General features: G+C 41.8%; 1 protein-coding gene across 1 annotated transcript; it reads right to left on the minus strand.

Moving 5' to 3' along the window:
• Positions 1-11,232: 11,232 nt before the first annotated feature.
• LOC123078664 (probable sodium/metabolite cotransporter BASS2, chloroplastic) lies at positions 11,233-17,771 on the minus strand. Its single transcript, XM_044501250.1, has 13 exons — positions 17,423-17,771; positions 17,229-17,346; positions 15,560-15,683; positions 15,398-15,439; positions 15,186-15,299; positions 14,996-15,058; positions 13,950-14,077; positions 13,103-13,184; positions 12,964-13,015; positions 12,770-12,867; positions 12,273-12,434; positions 11,685-11,774; positions 11,233-11,583 (listed from the first exon to the last, which is right to left on the minus strand). The coding sequence occupies exons 1-13, from the start codon at positions 17,511-17,513 to the stop codon at positions 11,506-11,508; spliced, it is 1,242 nt and encodes a 413-aa protein (XP_044357185.1). The 5' UTR covers positions 17,514-17,771; the 3' UTR covers positions 11,233-11,505.
• Positions 17,772-18,214: the final 443 nt, after the last annotated feature.

Here is an 18,214-nt window from a genome sequence, read left to right on the forward strand (position 1 = left end):
TTTGAGATTTCAATATGAACTACATACGGATGTATATAGAGCTATAGATATAGTTTAGATTATAATCTAGATTCACTCATTTTGCTCCTTATGTAGTCTATATTGGAATCTCTAAAAATATTTATATTTAGGAACAAATGGTGTATAAGACATGGGATGCAGCTAACCTCGACGGCAAACAACAGCATCGCCCATTGTAGCCCTGTGTAAGTACATGGAAAGCCAATGTTAACTACAACAGGGTTAACATCCACCAAAAATAGCAAATGGTAATAAAACGGCAACATCTGTAGTGATATCTTCATTACGAAAGGATAGCACGGTAGCAAAGGGATGGATTAAAAAAGGATACAACTGTTAATTGCAACAGGTTTAACAACATCCTAATTCATGTTTTGTAAGTTTGTAGCCATTGAAATACAACTCTTTAAAAATGGATACAACTGTTAATTGCAACAGGCTTAATGACCATTGAAACTGGTACTGATAAAAATGCAATTGGCAGAGTTAAACATCACAGGGCAGGTGCTGCCAGAGCAGATAATGGCCCAGTTGTCTACAAAAAGGTAGGAAAATAGCTAAAACGTGTTAGGCATGTTTACTACAACATGCTTAATACATCGACCGTACAGAACATAGCCATTAATTGCAACTGGTATTGGTACGATTGAACTGGTGAGTACATACTTGGTAAGTCCTGAGAGGTAGTTGCTGGGGCACTTCATCTTGGCCAGAGCCTGCCCAAAGTCAGTGGCGGCGGAGGCGAGCTATTCCTCCGGGTCGAAGCATGGATCAGTGCCACTGGCATGTGTACCTATAGGCAACCAGTAAATGGTAGAAGTTAAACTGCAATTGCACAAATGATGTGAAATACTGTAAGACATGGGATGCAGCTAACCTCGACGGCAAACAACAACATCGGTCGTTATGACCCTGCGTAAGTACATGGACAGGCATGTTAAGTACAATAGGGTTAGCATCCACCAAAAATAGCAAATGGGCAGCATCTCTAGTATATCTTCATTGCGGAGAGTAGCATGGTAGCAAATGGACAAATTAAAAAATGGATACAACTGTTAATTGCAACAGGCTTAAGAGCATCCTAAGTCATGTTTTGTAGGTTTGTAGCCATTGAAATACAACTGTTTAAAAATGGGTTCAACTGTTAATTGCAACAGGCTTAATAGCCATTGAAACTGGTACTGATAAAAATGCAATTGGCATAGTTAAAATCACAAGGCAGGTGCTGCTAGAGCAGAGAATGGCCCAGATGTCTATAAAAAGGTAGGGAAAGTAGCTAAAACGTGTTAGGCATGTTTACTAGAACATGCTTAATACCTCGATCGTATAGAACATAGCCATTAATTGCAACTGGTATTGGTAAGATTGAACTGGTGAGTACATACTTGGTAAGTCCTGAGAGGGAGTTGCTGGGACACTTCATGTTAGCCAGAGCACGCCCAAAGTCAGCGACGGCGGAGGCGAGCTATTCCTCTGGGTTGAAGTGTGGATCAGTGCCACTGACATGTGTACCTACAGGCAACCAGTAAATGGTAGAAGTTAAACTGCAATTGCACAAATGATGTGAAATACTGTAAGACATGGGATGCAGCTAACCTCGACGGCAAACAACAGCATCGGCCGTTATGACCCTGCGTAAGTACATGGACAGGCATGTTAAGTACAACAGGGTTAGATCCACTAAAAATAGCAAATGGGCAGCATCTCTACTGATATCCTGAGTCATGTATTGTAAGTTTGTTGCTGGTATTGGTGAAATTGAGCTGGACACGGTAATATTTGAACATCACACAGTGTGCAGTACTGAAATAAACAAGGCATGAACATGCTTAATACATCAACTGTACAAATCATAGACGTTGCAAGTGGTATTGGTAGGATTTAGCTGGTCAGATCTTACATCTTAAGTCCTAGGGGGTAGTCGCCGGGGCACTTCATCTGGGCCAGAGCCTGCACCATGTCGGCGGCGGCGGTGGAGGCGAGGTGTTCCTCCGGGTCAACACGCACAGTGGCCATCGCGCCATGGACTGCCATCAGCTCCTGGCGGTGGGGATTTGGAGGCATGAGGATGTTTCACATGCGCCATTTAAGCAATCAAGCCGGGGCCGTAATAGAGATCGGTGGGTTACCTGACTGGATCCGAGCAGAACGTAGATGTGGTTGAAGTTGTGGTTGCGGCGGTAGCGGTTTGAGATGCCGGTAGGGGGAGGCGCGAGGGGGGGATACTGAGGGTGGGGATATGGTTGGAGGAATAAATTCTGAAATCGCGCGCCTAATGAAAATTTCGCTGCGAAGCTTGAAACTTGGGCGGGGGAAACACACAACACAGACGAAGCGCGTAACGTGTAGTTAATTTTTTTGGTCAATGGTACGCCTGGTTTATTAGGAAACATCGCACAGGTAACTGACTTATGGATCATTAACGCAAAAAAACGCTGACGGGTACGGCATAGAAACCGTGTGTTTTGTGATCTTCTAATGATTAACGCAAAAAAAAACGCACACGAGCACACATGCTAATCAACACTCAAAGCCCTCAAAGGATGCTCTTACCGACATTGTACGTTAATACTACAAACTTAAAGTACTAGTGGTAATTTGCTCTAATACCACAAACTTAAACTACGTCTCACATGCTGCCATCGGGGCATGCTGACCAGACGCCGGCATTCTCCTTCCCGGCCTTGTAGGCGGCAACCCACCGTGCTTCGATCTCCTCCAAGCTCACCTCACCACGGCGTGCGGCCTCTCTTTTCTTGCGGTGGCGGGACTCTCTTTTCTTGACTGCTTTCTGCCTTTTCCGCTCCTTCCGTGCGGCTTTGGCCGCCTCTAGATCCACCACCCATTCGGCCATGGCAGCCTCAAAGTCCGCCCATGTAACTGTCTGGCCGCCGGCGGCGATGAACTCGGTGCGGTGAGATGCCATTGCTTCCTTACCATGTGTGCGGTCACGGGCGGCGAGGAACGCGGCGCGGCGGGATGCCATTGCTTCCTTACCAGTTATTGTGCGCCGCGGTGCCATGGATGACGCCTGGAGAGAGCTTTGGGATGGAGGCGCCGAGCATCCGTATAGTGCGGTGGTATTCAAGATCTCAGTGACAAATGACAACAGAAATTTGGCTTCCTTTACAATTTTGCTCGTTCATTATCGCACACGGTTCATCTCCGTCGCTTCCAGAAACAGTGTGCGCTGAGCCTATTGTGTGTTGCGTTATGATTGGCCGGAACCCCAGCCACGCGATCGCGCGTGTGCACCTTAGGATGCGCCACCATCGAGCGGCAATCCACGTCCCTCACATCACACCCGTGCACCTGTAGCTGGATTGGATTTATATGCGCTAAATGCCTAGAAAATGCACATAATCCCCTAAATATGGTAAATGATCCCGAAAAAATGCCAAATTTGAACATGGTGATTTGCAGGGTGTATGTTTGTTGTAGAAAAAAACTCCAGGGCAAAGAATGAAGAAAATTTGGATTCCCCTTCAATCTTGGTGATTTCCTTCTCGAAAGCATGGAACTTCTTTGGTGATGGTTCGATTTATGAAGGGCGTGCAGGACGACATAAGCCAAACCTTCTCGAATTTTTACCAGGGCATGGTGAGGTCATACCATGGCACACCATGCCAGGCGTCATGTTTTTCAAGCATTTATTTCGTTTTTTATAGTTGAAAACCCAATAAACAAACGTTTATGGTTGACTATTGCCACACATTTCATCGAAATATTTGTCCCTTCCATGTAAAAGGCATGAGAATTTACTAAATGGCACGAGCATGGTTTTCCAGGTCGTTCTTGTGCACCCTTTCATGCACCGATTGTTTGAACTTGAATTATGTGCATTAATGCCTAGGTAATGCACATAATCCCCTAAATATGGCAAATGAACCCAGAAAAGTGCCAAATTTGAACACGGTGATTTGCAGGTTGTATGTTCATCATAGAAAAAACTCGTGGACAAAGGACAAAGGAAATTTGGATCCCCCTTCAATCTTGGTGATTTCCCCCTCGAAACCATGAAACTTCCTCGGTGATGGTTCGATTATGAAAGGCGTGCATCACGACATAAGGAAAACATTCTCCAATTTTTACCAGGGCATGGTGAGGCCATACCATGGCACCACGCCAGGCGTCGTGTTTTCGAACCATGTGTTTCATTTTTTGTATAGTTGTTAACCCAGTAAACGACGCGTTTATGGTTGACTATTGCCACACATTTCCTTGAAATATCTGCCCATTCCTTGTAAAAGGCATGAGAATATACTAATTAACACGAGCATGGTTTTCCAGTCCGTTCTTGTTCACCTTTTCATGCACCGATTGTTTGAATTTGAATTATGTCCATTAATGCCTAGAAAATGCACATGATCCCATAAGTATGGTAAATGAGCCCGGAAAAATGTCAAATTTGAACACGTTGCATTTGAGGCAGTATGTTGATCGTTGGAAAAAAAATTAATGAAAAACTAGGACGGAAATTTGGATTCCCCTTCAATCTTGGGGATTTCCCTCTCGAAAGCATGGAACTTCCTCGGTGATGGTTCGATTTATGAAGGGCGTGCATAACGACATAAGACAAACCTTCTCAAATTTGTAGCAAGGCATGGTGAGGTCATACCATGACACCATGCCAGGCGTCATGTTTTTCAAGCATTCATTTTCTATAGTTGAAAACCCAACAAACAAACATTGGTGGTTGACTATTGCCACACATTTCATCGAAATATCTGTCCATTCCTTGTAAAAGGCATGCGAATTTACTGACTGGCACGAGCATGGTTTTCCAGGCCATTCTTGTGCACCCTTTCATGCACCGATTGTTTGAACTTGAATTATGTGCATTAATGCCTAGGAAATGCACATAATCCCCTAAATATGGCAAATGAACCCGGAAAAGTGCCAAATTTAAACACGTTGATTTGCAGGTTGTATGTTCATCATAGAAAAAAAACTCGTGGACAAAGGACAAAGGAAATTTGGATCCCCCTTCAATCTTGGTGATTTCCCCCTCGAAACCATGAAACTTCCTCGGTGATGGTTCGATTTATGAAAGGCATGCATGCCGACATTTTTACCAGGGCACGGTGAGGCCATACCATGGCACCACACCAGGCGTCATGTTTTCCAAGCATGTATTTCATTTTTGTATAGTTGTTAACCCAGTAAACAATGCGTTTATGATTGACTATTGCCACACATTTCCTTGAAATATCTGCCCATTCCTTGTGAAAGGCATGAGAATGTACTAAATAGCACGAGCATGGACAATGGAATACGTGCTTGAAAAACATGACGCCTGGCATGGTGCCATGGTATGGCCTCACCATGCCCTGGTTAAAAGCTGAGAAGGTTTGATTTATGTCGTCATGCACGCCCTTCATAAATCGAACCATCACCGAGGAAGTTCAATGCTTTCGAGAGGGAAATCACCAAGATTGAAAGGGAATTCAAATTTCCGTCCTAGTTTGTCATTCAGTTTTTTTCCAACGATCAACATACCGCCTCAAATGCAACGTGTTCAAATTTGACATTTTTCCGAACTCATTTACCATATTTAGGGGATTATGTGCATTTTCTAGGCATTAATTATGCACATAATTCAGGTCTATTTTCTTAGCTTGTTGGAACTCATGAGTATTCAGTCTCTCGAGGATATCAGCAGGATCTAGCGACTTCTAGTCTCCACGTTATTGAATCATCAGTGCCAGTGTATCGAATGAGGAATCAAGTGATCTCAGCAATTTCTTCACCACCTCATGGTCGGTGATGTCCGTGGCACCAAGTGCTTGAAGCTCATTTGAGATGTCAATGAGGTGATCGAAGGTTTGCTGAACATTCTCATTGTCGGGTCTTTTGAAGCAGTTGAAGAGATTGTGAAGAACGTCAACTCGAGAATCATGTTGGGTTGAGATTCCTCCGTTGACCTTGGACAGCCTATCCTAGATAAGCTTTGCAGACTCCAAAGCACTCACTTTGTCGTACTGTCCTTTGCTCAGATGGCCACATCTGATATTCTTCGCTTGAGAGTCGAGTTGCTTGAATCTCTTCACATCAGCAGCGTTCACGGAAGGAGTGATGGAGGGAATGCCATTTTCCACAACGTACCAGAGATCGTTGTTAATTGCCTCAAGATGCATGCGCATCTTGTTCTTCCAGTAGGGGTAGTCCGTCCCATCGAAGGTGGGCACCCTTCCGAGACCTTGATTATGCCTGCAGTCGACATAAATAAAACTCCAGGTGGTTAAACCAAAATCGCACAGAACAAGGGAGTACCTTGCTCTGATACCAATTGAAAATACGTTATATCGACTAGAGGGGGGTGAATAGGTGATTTTTACAAATTCGTCACTGAGGAAATACAACTTGAGTAATTTGCTAAGTGACGAACTACAAGCAGCGGAATAAGTACTCAGGTGCATGCATAACAAGACAGTAGCATAGTCATCATGATGAAATGAAACATACACAGAGCACATGTAGCGTGTAAACAAGATAAGCAGGCAAAAGACAAGATGACTGAAGAAATAGGATTGAGGAAGTTGAGAAAGTCTTCAGTCAAAGTCTTCAAACAGTAACGATCAATTTCATCAACACATGAGTGAGGAAATGAAAGGGTTGAGGAAATAGAACTAGCAGCTCGGTGAAGACAATGATTTGGTAGACCAGTTCCAAATACTGTGACAGTTGTACGTATGGTTGGAGCGGCTTGGTATTTAAACCAAAGGACACACAGTCCCAGGACACATAGTCCTTACCGTGTTTTCCTTGAGCCAAGGTCACACAGACCTTGCCAATCACTCGTGGTAAGTCTTCAAGGTGACTTCCAAACCTTCACAGACTTGGTCACCCGGCGATCCACAATTCCTCTTGGATGCTCTAGACCATGACGCCTAACCGTCTGGAAGATGCATAGTCTTCAAAGGTAACAAGCGTCGATTCCACACAGGAACAATCTCTTCGGTGATGCTCAATCACTTTGGGTTGTAGGTGTTTGGGTTTTGGGTTTTTCCTCACTGATGATTTTCTCTCAAAGTCCTCGGAGGATGGGATGCTCTAAATGACAAGTGCCAGTTTCTCTCGGAGCAGACAAGCCTCTAGTGGTTGAGGGGCGGCTATTTATAGCCGGGGAGCAGCCCGACATGATAAGACATAAATGCCCTTCAATGATATGACCGTTAGGTAGATAAGATATTTGGGACAGCTGCCACGTAGCACAACAATGGTCAGAAATTTGAGCTCTCAAATTCTTCAGGGCTGTCATGTTCCTCACTTGTAGGCAATCCACACTAGCAAATTCCTAACTCCTCAGTCAGAACAAATTCCTCAGAGTCCAGAAGATCTTTGTCTATGTCACTGAAGAAATTGACTGAACTGTATGAGATTTCCAAAGGCTTCACTCGAAGGATTGGGTAGGTGTAGGATTTGAGATGAGCATCACTTGGAAACTTTTTCTTAGTTTTACCTCGACCCCCTTTAACAGTACAGTGTTTCCTATGACTCAAGAAAGAGAAAATGAAACAACAAAAACAAAAGTCTTCACGCTTCATGATCCTCGCATCGATATCAATATCTTCATGGTCACACCAATTTCCTCATTTTCAAAGTCTTCAAATGAAGACCTTCATTTTTAGGGGTCGACTTTCATTGTAAATATCAAACTCCTCAGAGACTTATGGAACCTGTGTACACTCATAAACACATTAGTCCCTTAACCTATAAGTCTTCAATACACCAAAATCACTAAGGAGCCCTAGATGCACTTACAGGTGCTCTCACCTTCTTCGCTTGCAAGGTGTTCGATGAATTTCCTAGGTACGTTTATGTTAGCTCTTTTGATTTCATTTAGATATTCTTCAAACAAATTCAACCTAAAATATAGCATAGTGTAGATGAAGAGGTTGAGAGAGATGGTCTTTGATGACTCTTCGTCGGTCGGACGAGGAGGAAGAAGATGATGATGATTTCGAAATCAACATTGGCGTGATCGTTAACGCGCACTTTCGGAGACCAGAAGTAGGATCACAGTTCGATCGCTTGTACATCAATTGAGATAGAGCAGAGGAACATGAGAAGATTGTGAAGGATTATTTCAACCCAAATTCAACCTATCCAAAGAAGTATTTTTGTCGGAGGTTTCAGGTGCACATTAGTCTCTTTCTCACCATTGCAAAAGATGTAGAGAAGCCTGATGATTGGTTTAAATTGTGGAGAAGCGCATCGGGGGAGATAAGTGTGATCCCTTTGATGAAGTGTATTGCGGCTGTTCAAGTGCTTGCCTGTGGGCGTTCGGCCAATGCCATTGATGACTATGTCCTCATCGGGGAAGATTCAATCTTAGAGGCAGTTCGAAGATACACACAAGTAGTGATTGAGATCTATGGGTTGGAGTACTTGAGGGCACCCAATGATGAATATACCGTGACATCCCGGCTTAATAGGAATGATGGAGTACTCATATCAATAAGGTGTAACTTCTTTTCTTGGAGCCCATCTGAAAGGAACCTCAAAGCTGAGTGGGCTTGGCTTGGTGAAATTTGAGGATGGGTAACTAACTGGGAAGTTGATTCCGGGTGAGGAAAAAGTGCATAGGAAAGGCTAGTGTTGGTCTCTGAGGCCGGTCTAGATCCTAGGCGCAACGATCAGGAACTGGTGGGTGAACCAATTGGTTTGTTCAGGGTGTTACAGCTACCGAGAGGCTTTTGGCTTCAAGTGAAAAATTAGGATGTCCTGGTACGCTTGGATCAATTGATTTCATGCACTGAACATGAAAGACTGTCCTGCGGGATGGAAAGGTCAGTACAAAGGGCACTCCAGAGATCCAACAATCGTTATTGAGGTAGCTGCATCGAAGGATCTATGAATTTGACATCCATTCTTTGGATTGCCTCACTCTCATAGTGATCTGAATGTGTCGAGATCACCACTGTTCTCTAGGCTTGTTGCCGAAGATGCCCCTCCTTGCAACTATGTTGTCGATGGCCGTCTGTACACAATGGTTACTACCTTGCAGATGACATCTATCCTCCAGGGGCCACATTTGTAAAGACAATCGTGTGTCCTCAAGGCTGCAAGAGATCTCATTTTGCAATGCGCCTAGAGTCGACAAGGATGGATGTTGAGAGAGCTTTCGGTGTGCTTCAGAAGTGCTTTGCCATTGTTCGTGCAAACAAGATATAGGGATTCCTCGTTGTGCATCAAAGCATCAAGAACCAAGAGGTTGATACCTAGCTCCAAGATGATCTTATTGAGTATCGGTGGCTACTTCATTGCACCAGTTGGTTGTTGTGCTTCTATCATGCTCTTTACTTCATTTGGACCCTTTCATGTGTTTGAATTTGAATAATTTAAATTATAAACTTTAAATTTGTAATATTCGTAAATTGTGTGAACTTTAATTACTAAGTTTGGATTTAACATGTGTGCAAATATTTAGTTGAAATGTAGTATGTACACAGAAACTTAGAAGAATTGGTGAAGAATAGAAGGAGTGTGCGAATATTAGGAGTTTCTATCATGTTTTTTTAGGAAGTTAAGTTTGAGGAATTCGGCTAGGAACCGTTTTTTAGCACAACAAATATAAGGAGTTAAACGATAATGGGCCCTTTGAGGACCTAAATTATAGGGGATCGCTGGAGATGCTCTTAGTAGTTGGGATTTAAATAGCCCGGTGTGGCTTGTTTGTGGGGTTAGCAAAGATCAGACTCAGAACAGAGCTTCTCGCTCACATCTTCTCCCCTATCCCTCTATCTCAGATCCCCCTTCCTTGTTCTTTTTCTTCCTCAAGACTTCTCCCAACATTGCAACCCTGATCAAGTGATTATCCAACTACCTAGGTATGGAATATTAGTCGATTTTGATCTGTGGTTGTGCGGACATCATAGTTGGTATAAAATTCCAGTCGATTGGTGGTGGCGGCTGATCGAGCTTGGTGTTGGCAGGGTTGGGTTCTCTCGCAGAATCTTGTGTTGGTGTCGAAGTTCGCGACGACGGTGTGGTTGTTGTGTTCCTTTGGCGGCGCCAATGGAGATGTCTGGCTGTGGGCGGATCATTCGGCTATAGATCGGGCGCCTCTTTCGGTTGCGCACGATCTCTTTGTGTGTGTGAAATTCTGGTTACGAGACTCAGTTTGAATGGGTTTTGGCAGCGACTGGGAATCGGTTGCAGACAAGGTTGGCGGATGCCGTAAAACGCTTGAATACTCGCTGATTCATGTCACCTTCCATCATGATGGAAAAAGAGTTTGCCCTCCTTTTTACCAAAGAACGAGCAACTTTCCCAACTTGCGGTAGGTTGCCCCCGGATCTTTGGTGCTGAATTTTGGCTGGTATATATCAAACACCTTGGACAAGCAGTCGCTTCAAAATCAAGCATATCCATCCAGCTCTTCAGCCTGCTCGAAAAGCACTTTTTTCCTCACAATTCTAGAAAAATGATGTATTGTCAAGCTACAAACAGAATTATTTAATGTTATATGAAAGAATATAAAAATGAGCCACAATATCTATAATCATCGCCTTGCATTATTTTCATGTTATAGGACATGTATGATGTGAAATCAAGTAGAGACTACGTGTGGAACCTTGTATGTGGACAATTCAAAATTACTCCCTCCGTTCACTATCATAAGGCGTTTTGGATACTTCAATATGGACTATATACGGATTGAAATGAGTGAACAAACACGCTAAAATGTTGTTTATATACATCTGATTCAGAAAAAAGTTATAACTTTTACAATAGTGAACGAAGGGAGTACTATATTTTAGATGATAGCATGATCATGTGCAAGTGCTATCATCTAAAAAAATTTCCGGCTATCCTTTGAAAAAGTGGGATTTTCTTTTAACTTGGAAACACAGTAAACATGAAGAGTGTACGGTCTTTGGAAAATGCCACGCCATGTATCATTCCAAACCTAAACGGACGTTACATTTTCATCAAATTATCCACCACGAACTAGACCATTAACAGTTAGCACTTTGTCGAGAAGCAGCTTATTTATTTAGAAGATGAAAAATGGGTGATAAACATTTTTATCAAGTGGGTGATAAACATTTCCAGCTGGCCAGGTATGGATGCAGGATTTTGCGTTAGGTAACCGAATGTTTGAGAACCAAACAAAACCTCCCTTTAAAAAAACTGGATACCTAAAATTAAATTTGCTAAAGAAAACTCCGAATCAACAAATATGGCCTACTGCACAATACCCTATAAACGAATTACTGCTTTGTCTGAGAAGCAGCTTATTTATTTAGAAGATGAAAAATACATTACACACCAAACTTAATTGCAAAGCCTTGCCTAAATCATTAACAAGGGTCCTTCCTACCAATAATCAATTATCTAGAATAAACAAACGTCCTTATCCTGTTTTGTGTTTTACATACCTAAAATATGGGAATATAAAAATTCTCTGACGTAACCACGCTCAACTAAAACAAGGTAACGACTAGAAGCTGGAGCCTAGGATTGTTTTTGCTTCATTCATTCCTTGAAATCGTCCTTGTCATCTGCTGGAAGGCCTCTGTTTCTCCAGAAAACTGCGAGAGCACTGCCTCCGAGCTGTCGTGAAGAAAAGAACAGTCAGATATTGGCATGAACCACCACGCAATAATATATTAGTGACTACAGAATTATGAGGGGGAGAGGACAAGAAAACCTACCGCCATGCACACAACACTGACAGCAGAAGGAACAGCAACAAGAGGGTTTGTGAAATGCTTTTGCGCAAGTAAAAATCCAAGCGCAGAACTCTGCAAGCATGAAGAATGTATGTCACTATTAAGCACAAAAAGGGCATTAAAACATGGAGTGTGTTCAAAATGGCTGTAAACTTCATATGGCTAGTAAACTCAATCCAGCTAATGCACATTCTGATGCTCTGCAAACTGAAATTTACTACTCGAGAATTAGAGGTACATTATCAACTACCTCGGTCAATTAGCAAGGTGTTGATAATGTAAACCTAGACAAATTTTTATCCTTATCCTTGGGTCTTTTGGTGTCCACCACAATTAAACAGATATAACATATTTGCACATTTAGACGTCAATATTTCAGCAACAACTACATGAGGAACTGAGTCTAAACAGGTAGCGCACGAAAGACTGCATTAAATAGATACGTTGACTACATTTACCTTCCTAATATCCAGGTCAATAATATAAGAACCATAATGTTATTAAAGGCCATACAAGTGCTACGGCTAGATAAGAAAATTATTAAATTTGAGCATTTGAATATCTGTGTACCTGCATCCCACACTCAATTGAGATGGTTCTAGAAGTTGATTCCCCGAAAGAAGACCATTTCGAGATCCAATAGCCAAGAGCGAATGCAACAGCATGCAGCAGAGCAACAGGGAGAATAAGTTGAGCACCTTGAGTTTTCAACACTTCAGCGACTTGCCCAATCTTGTGAGATGTAAAATTTCAATTAATAATAGTGAAAGAAAGTAGCACTGGTGACCAAAATATCACAAACAAGAGCATAACATTTACTTGAAAAACAAGAACATCAAAACAGTATATGAGTACTACATGTCGGCGATGTCACCATTTCGTGGGATAAAAGTTGCAAACTTTGTGGAGAGCAGACATTATTTAGGTTAAAGTTCAACAAAATGCATTCTAATTAACTCAAGCAACAACTCCACTCGTCTTCTCATCAGGACACAAAGTGTCTGAATTAACTATGGGCTGAAAGAAAGGCTTGAAGCATTACTCAGATCGTTTGTTTACAGACTTACAGGGCTAGCACAAAGCAAGGTGGTGAGGATGACCCCTATCAGTGGTGTTATGGAGATAATCCGCTCGGTAAACTTGGGAAAATACTCATGTGCCAACACTGCAAATTAAACCGAAATAGTGTCACAACATATGTCAAAGAAGGCATTTCTAAGATGCCACAATAATGTACAATGGATTTTCAATTAAGATTCACCTCCAACGATAGTCGGTACTAAAACAACCTGAAAAGTACTGATGGCCAAGCCCTGCACAAAAATAGTTTAATTTAACTAAGATTTGATCAATTAAACTAGCAAGCAGTTGATTCAAGATACGGATCATAGTGTGTTTACTGCAGCATCAACAGGGACTAATTGACCAGCAAGGAGTTTAGTAAGGAGTGGTGTCATCGCTATAGCACCAATAGTCGAGCAACTGGAAGATTCAGAAAAATCGTGTTAGAATAGTACTGGAAGCAGATAAAGTAACAGGGCATCTAAGAGGTTACTGGATTAATCGAATAGAATGGCACCACATAAGTAATTTGCAAGTAACAGTTTGCTGCTCACTGCTCAGTTTCGGCAGAGAAACTTCTATAAAAAAAAATCAAAACTAGAAGAATCTCATGCTTGACATGGCGCATTATACCCATTCCAAAAGTATTCTGCACTTAAACTTACACCATGTTATCCTCAATAGTAAGTCCTATTTGCAGCCTCAAAGCAGTGTGTGCCATCATGGTAGGCAGCAATTTTTGGTACGGACTACAGAAGGTGCTAAGTTGATCGCTTCAGATAAATTTGACAGCTAGTACTTATGATGGAAGCAGACGGAAATATCCATAACCAATGTAGATCAATCTTTTTATGCAAAATACTACTCCCTCCATCCCATAATATAAGAGCGTTTTTGACACTAGTGTAGTGTCAAAAACGCTCTTATATTATGGAACGGAGGGGGTAGTAGTTCTAGCTTCATAGTAGAATAACCCAAATTCTGTGACGCATAATACAGCGAATTTTGAAAACAGTTAGCATACTAGTGGAATTCTAATAACTGCAACAGAAGTCAATACTAAAGGCTTCATTTCCACAATGGACGAAGGAATTCAAGAGAGACGGAGGTACATCCGTATATGGATAAATAGATTAAAACAAGCACCAAAGAAATGCCTTTTCTCAAAGAATATCCAAAGCTTACGTGGTCATAAGAACTGAAAGTGCCACATTTCCTTTGGATATGTAAGTTGCAACGTTTGATGCTTGACCACCAGGACAACATGAGACCAAAATAAGACCAGTTGCAAGAGGAGCAGATAGCTTCAATGTCTGTAAAATAGGAAAGCAAATTAGGTGCATATAATTATACACTGAAAGAAGAAAGGCTTATGCACACATGTTAGTGCAAATATTCATTTGTACAAGCAATTCAAGGTTTCAAAATAGATTAGCCATGAACAAAGAGAAACAATTCGCCAACATAACTCATACATTTCTAAACTCAAACATGAAGTAATTGAAAAACTAAGAAGATAATGAGGTGCACAATAAAATGAGCAAAGTCAGTCACGCTGACTAAATTCAAGACATATAATAAAAGGAAACATCAGAAAGTTTGAAACCAGGGACAACTCTTGAACTTTAAAATCTTTTTGGGGCATAGCATATTAGACCGGTTCATTAATTCGAGCCATTTATCCTCGTTTTCATTTAATCTTTTATAAACTTTACAGGGGAACTGGGAAGTCCTCGCATAAGTCTGTTTAGCACAGAAAATGGTCAGCATAACACCATGCAAAGGTGCAACAATTTATAAGCAATCCATATGTTGTTTGTTACTTATTACTACATTATTAGTTTATAAGTAGCAAAAGTAAGAAAACTTCTTCAGAGACCTGCTTGCTTTTGAAAAAACTAAAAGATGAAACAGGAAGTTCAACAGATTGGTACACTTGCTACTCATGTATAAAGAGAGTGTCATTTTAGCATGTCATGAAGACTGAACAATTGCTTGAGCCTGCCACTATGCGATCACTGATCAAACTTTACATTGGTGAGTCCTTTGGTGCATACATTGTTAGTATGTATTATAATATTTAAATTAAATACTTCATTTTGCAATACAGAAATTGTTGGTTAAGTAACAAACTAGCAATAAGACTATTCACCACGAATTTAAACATCCACAATCACTAAATTATGTAAAACTAAATCAGCAGTATTATGCAAGTTTATTGTCAGCATTACCAATGCAATAGCATATCCTAGCATTGGTTTGATCAAATACTGCGCAAGAAATCCCACACCAACCTGCAAAGAAGCTATTACGTCAGTGAACATACAAAAGAAATTCTACATCAATTCATGAGGTTATTAAGTACAGAACTGCATCAATATTTTTATACAAATACATGCGGCCAAGGGGCAAAAAACATACTGTCCATGGATTCCTTAAACATCTCCTGAAATCTTCAAATGTTAATGTTAGTCCCATTGACAACATTAGAAATCCTAGGCCCACGGTAAAAAGATCAGTCTCCAACCAGGTGACCTGTAGGTCCAAGGAAAGTAGGAAACCATACATACAATATGTTAAGGCATTAGCTGTGAGTACATAGTAATAGAATTGATAGGTGAGAGAAAGTTTACCATTGATGGCTTGTAGATGCCAATAACTGTACCTAATATGACCTGCAAAAGGTGATCTCCACGTTACTAGATTTACAAAGATTTGCATCAAATTAATGAAAGAAACTACACCGTTAAAGACAAGAGAACTGAAATTTTTCAGATGCTCTCATAGCAACTTACCCAGACAGGGAAAAGAGTGGTGAGTAGCTCAACTATTTTCTCATACTGGCTTGCTCCAGTAGGCTCGCTCGCTGGCAGGTTACTAGAAATGTTAGCTTCTGCCTTGCAGAAAATTTGACGGCTCCTGAGAAAACAACAAATTGTTTTTTAATTTTACGGAAACTAATTATATTTTTGAATTATCTGGTCAAGAAGCATACAAAAAATGCGAGCAAGGAGGAAGAACCCTCCCTTATCTTTGTGTTTAAAGTAGGTTACGGAGCCTTGAGCCCAGGTGGCTTCAGTCAAGGAGTATAAACAAATGAGAGAATCAAGAAAGAGCAAAAATCACAGCTAAGATGGTTCTTGCGGAATCAAATTATTTGGAGAAAGTTAATGCTATTTGATGATGGTTCTCCAATCTTCATACGAAACTATACGGGCAAACTGAGTCTGCCAAATATCACGAATTGGAGAGATAATTTATAGCTATCAAAATTGATCAGCGAAATTGATCAGAAAGTTACAAATAGTCGATAATGCTCTCTAATAAAAACTGAAGATGTCGCGACATAGCAACGAGGAATGAGGATTTTTTCGCTTGCATGGGTAGGTCTAGATACACGCAATTCCAAATTGCATAGATGTGCATCTAAAATAAAATCTCGATGTGCCTCATTTTAGAAAATGTGCACCTGCAAAAGGATAACTAAGTGTGCACCTGAATAGAACTAACTAAGCATGCACCTGCAAAAACCTGTCTACCTGTTGCACATCTATGAGTTTCTTGGGATCTTTTCATGATGCATAGATGTGATTGAAGAGTATTGGTAGGCAGGCATGACAAAGCCCCTACCAATTCTTATCTTTTATGTTGAGACATTGCAACAAATTTTAACAACTTGTTCACCTGATTTTCAATTTAAGCATTGAAAAAAATGCAGTTTAGAAAAGAAATTGCACTATGATTAAAGCGTGGAATGGAAGTTCAACAGATTGCATGACTAATGTAAATACCAGTAGCTTCACTGGTGGGTAATGGACTAATGGCAAAGCAACAATTTTGACCAGTTATTAATACAAAACGGAAAAAATGTTGGTTGGTGTTGTATCACTATATAATGGCATGTACTTCAAACCGAAAGATAAGTGCAACCAGTTTGGAAAGAGGTAAATGAATTCCATTGCACCTATAAGGCTATAACTGTATACATTTCACTGCAGTCACTCATTGAGTACTGTTTGTTCAGTGTAATAAACCTAAGAAACGAACATCTCCCTATGCCTACTACCCCAATAGGCCAGGACCAAAACATGCAATGCGCCTGAACCCCACACCCTAGGACCAAATTGAGCATGACCATGAGCCACACTGTAGCTTTTTTTTTTTTCGGGGAGCCACACTGTAGCTTGATGTCCCTATGTTGCAAAACTTGCAACCTGGCAAGCTCTGACACAGGATCTTTATTTCTTTGACCACTATAATAAAGCGTTCAGAATTTTATCTTGGTAAAAAAAGATAGAGTTGAGGGTGAGAATATAGAACTCCCCTACCTCACATTAGCGATATATAGTGACCAGTCAACACTCGACAAAAGCAACTGTGTTGACAAAATAAAACCCAGCAATTGGGCAATCCATTCCCAGACACGATCAATTTCACAAGCCCAATTAGCAATTAGCATTATACCTCACAACGGGAACAAGAGTGGTCGCTGGTGAGGGCGCAATGGCCAATCCCCAGTCGGCCTTCTCCGTGGCAGCACTTCCATATGCTGGCACAGAGCACCCAACTCTCAGTCCGCACCCTGCATCCACGCGAGCAAAACCAGGTCAGACAAACAAACGGAGAAGTGGGGGCAAAACCTTCAAAGAGGCTCGTACCAAGACGAGGAGCGGCGAGACGCGGGCGCGGGCGGAGAGCGCGGGAGACGGATGCCATGGAGTGGAGAGGGCAGGTCGCGGAAGGCGCCATGTCTGACAGAGATAGCGTGTGGAGTTCCGGAGGTGGTGGAAGGAGAGGAGTGAGGGTTTAAGACTCTTGAGAGTGAGCGGAGGAGAAGTGGTGGCGCTGGCGTTGTCGTCGACGGGGAGAGCACCAGTGGGGACGAGAAAATCAGGGGGCGCCGCGAGAACCACACATCCGGCGGCTTGGCCGCGGCGCGCCTGTGGATCAGGTCAGGTGGCTCCTCCCTCTGTCGACGGACGTGCCTCCTTCAGTCAGGCGGATCCTCTTCTGCGTCAGGATCGACGCCAGCTGCGAATGGGCTCAATCTGTGGAGAAGGAGTATCCGTACCCTCAGGCCCAGGATCAGTGAGTGAACCACCTGCGCGTGGGTTGTCGGGCTTGACCCGTGTAAGCAGCATTCTCGTCCATCAAAGTGGACCAGAAAAATAAAATCAAGATGGACACCCAAATTTTCTCATCGACAACATAAAAAAAATTGGACACCCAAAAACGTCCGTGGACGCATTCCTTTGTCCATGATTATATTGTGCGAATATTTGAGCGCAACAATAATTCAAAAAATAAATATTACGAAGTACAACTCAAACATGGAGTTCTGCAATAAAGTTCAAATTTGAATTCAACTTATTCAGACATATAGTTTTCCTCTCGAATCGCCCACTTCATGCTCACGAGTATTTGTCGCTAGATTCTGTTCAGGAAGTCGG

Source organism: Triticum aestivum, chromosome 3D (assembly GCF_018294505.1).
Source record: "Triticum aestivum cultivar Chinese Spring chromosome 3D, IWGSC CS RefSeq v2.1, whole genome shotgun sequence".
Classification (NCBI taxonomy): Eukaryota; Viridiplantae; Streptophyta; class Magnoliopsida; order Poales; family Poaceae; genus Triticum; species Triticum aestivum.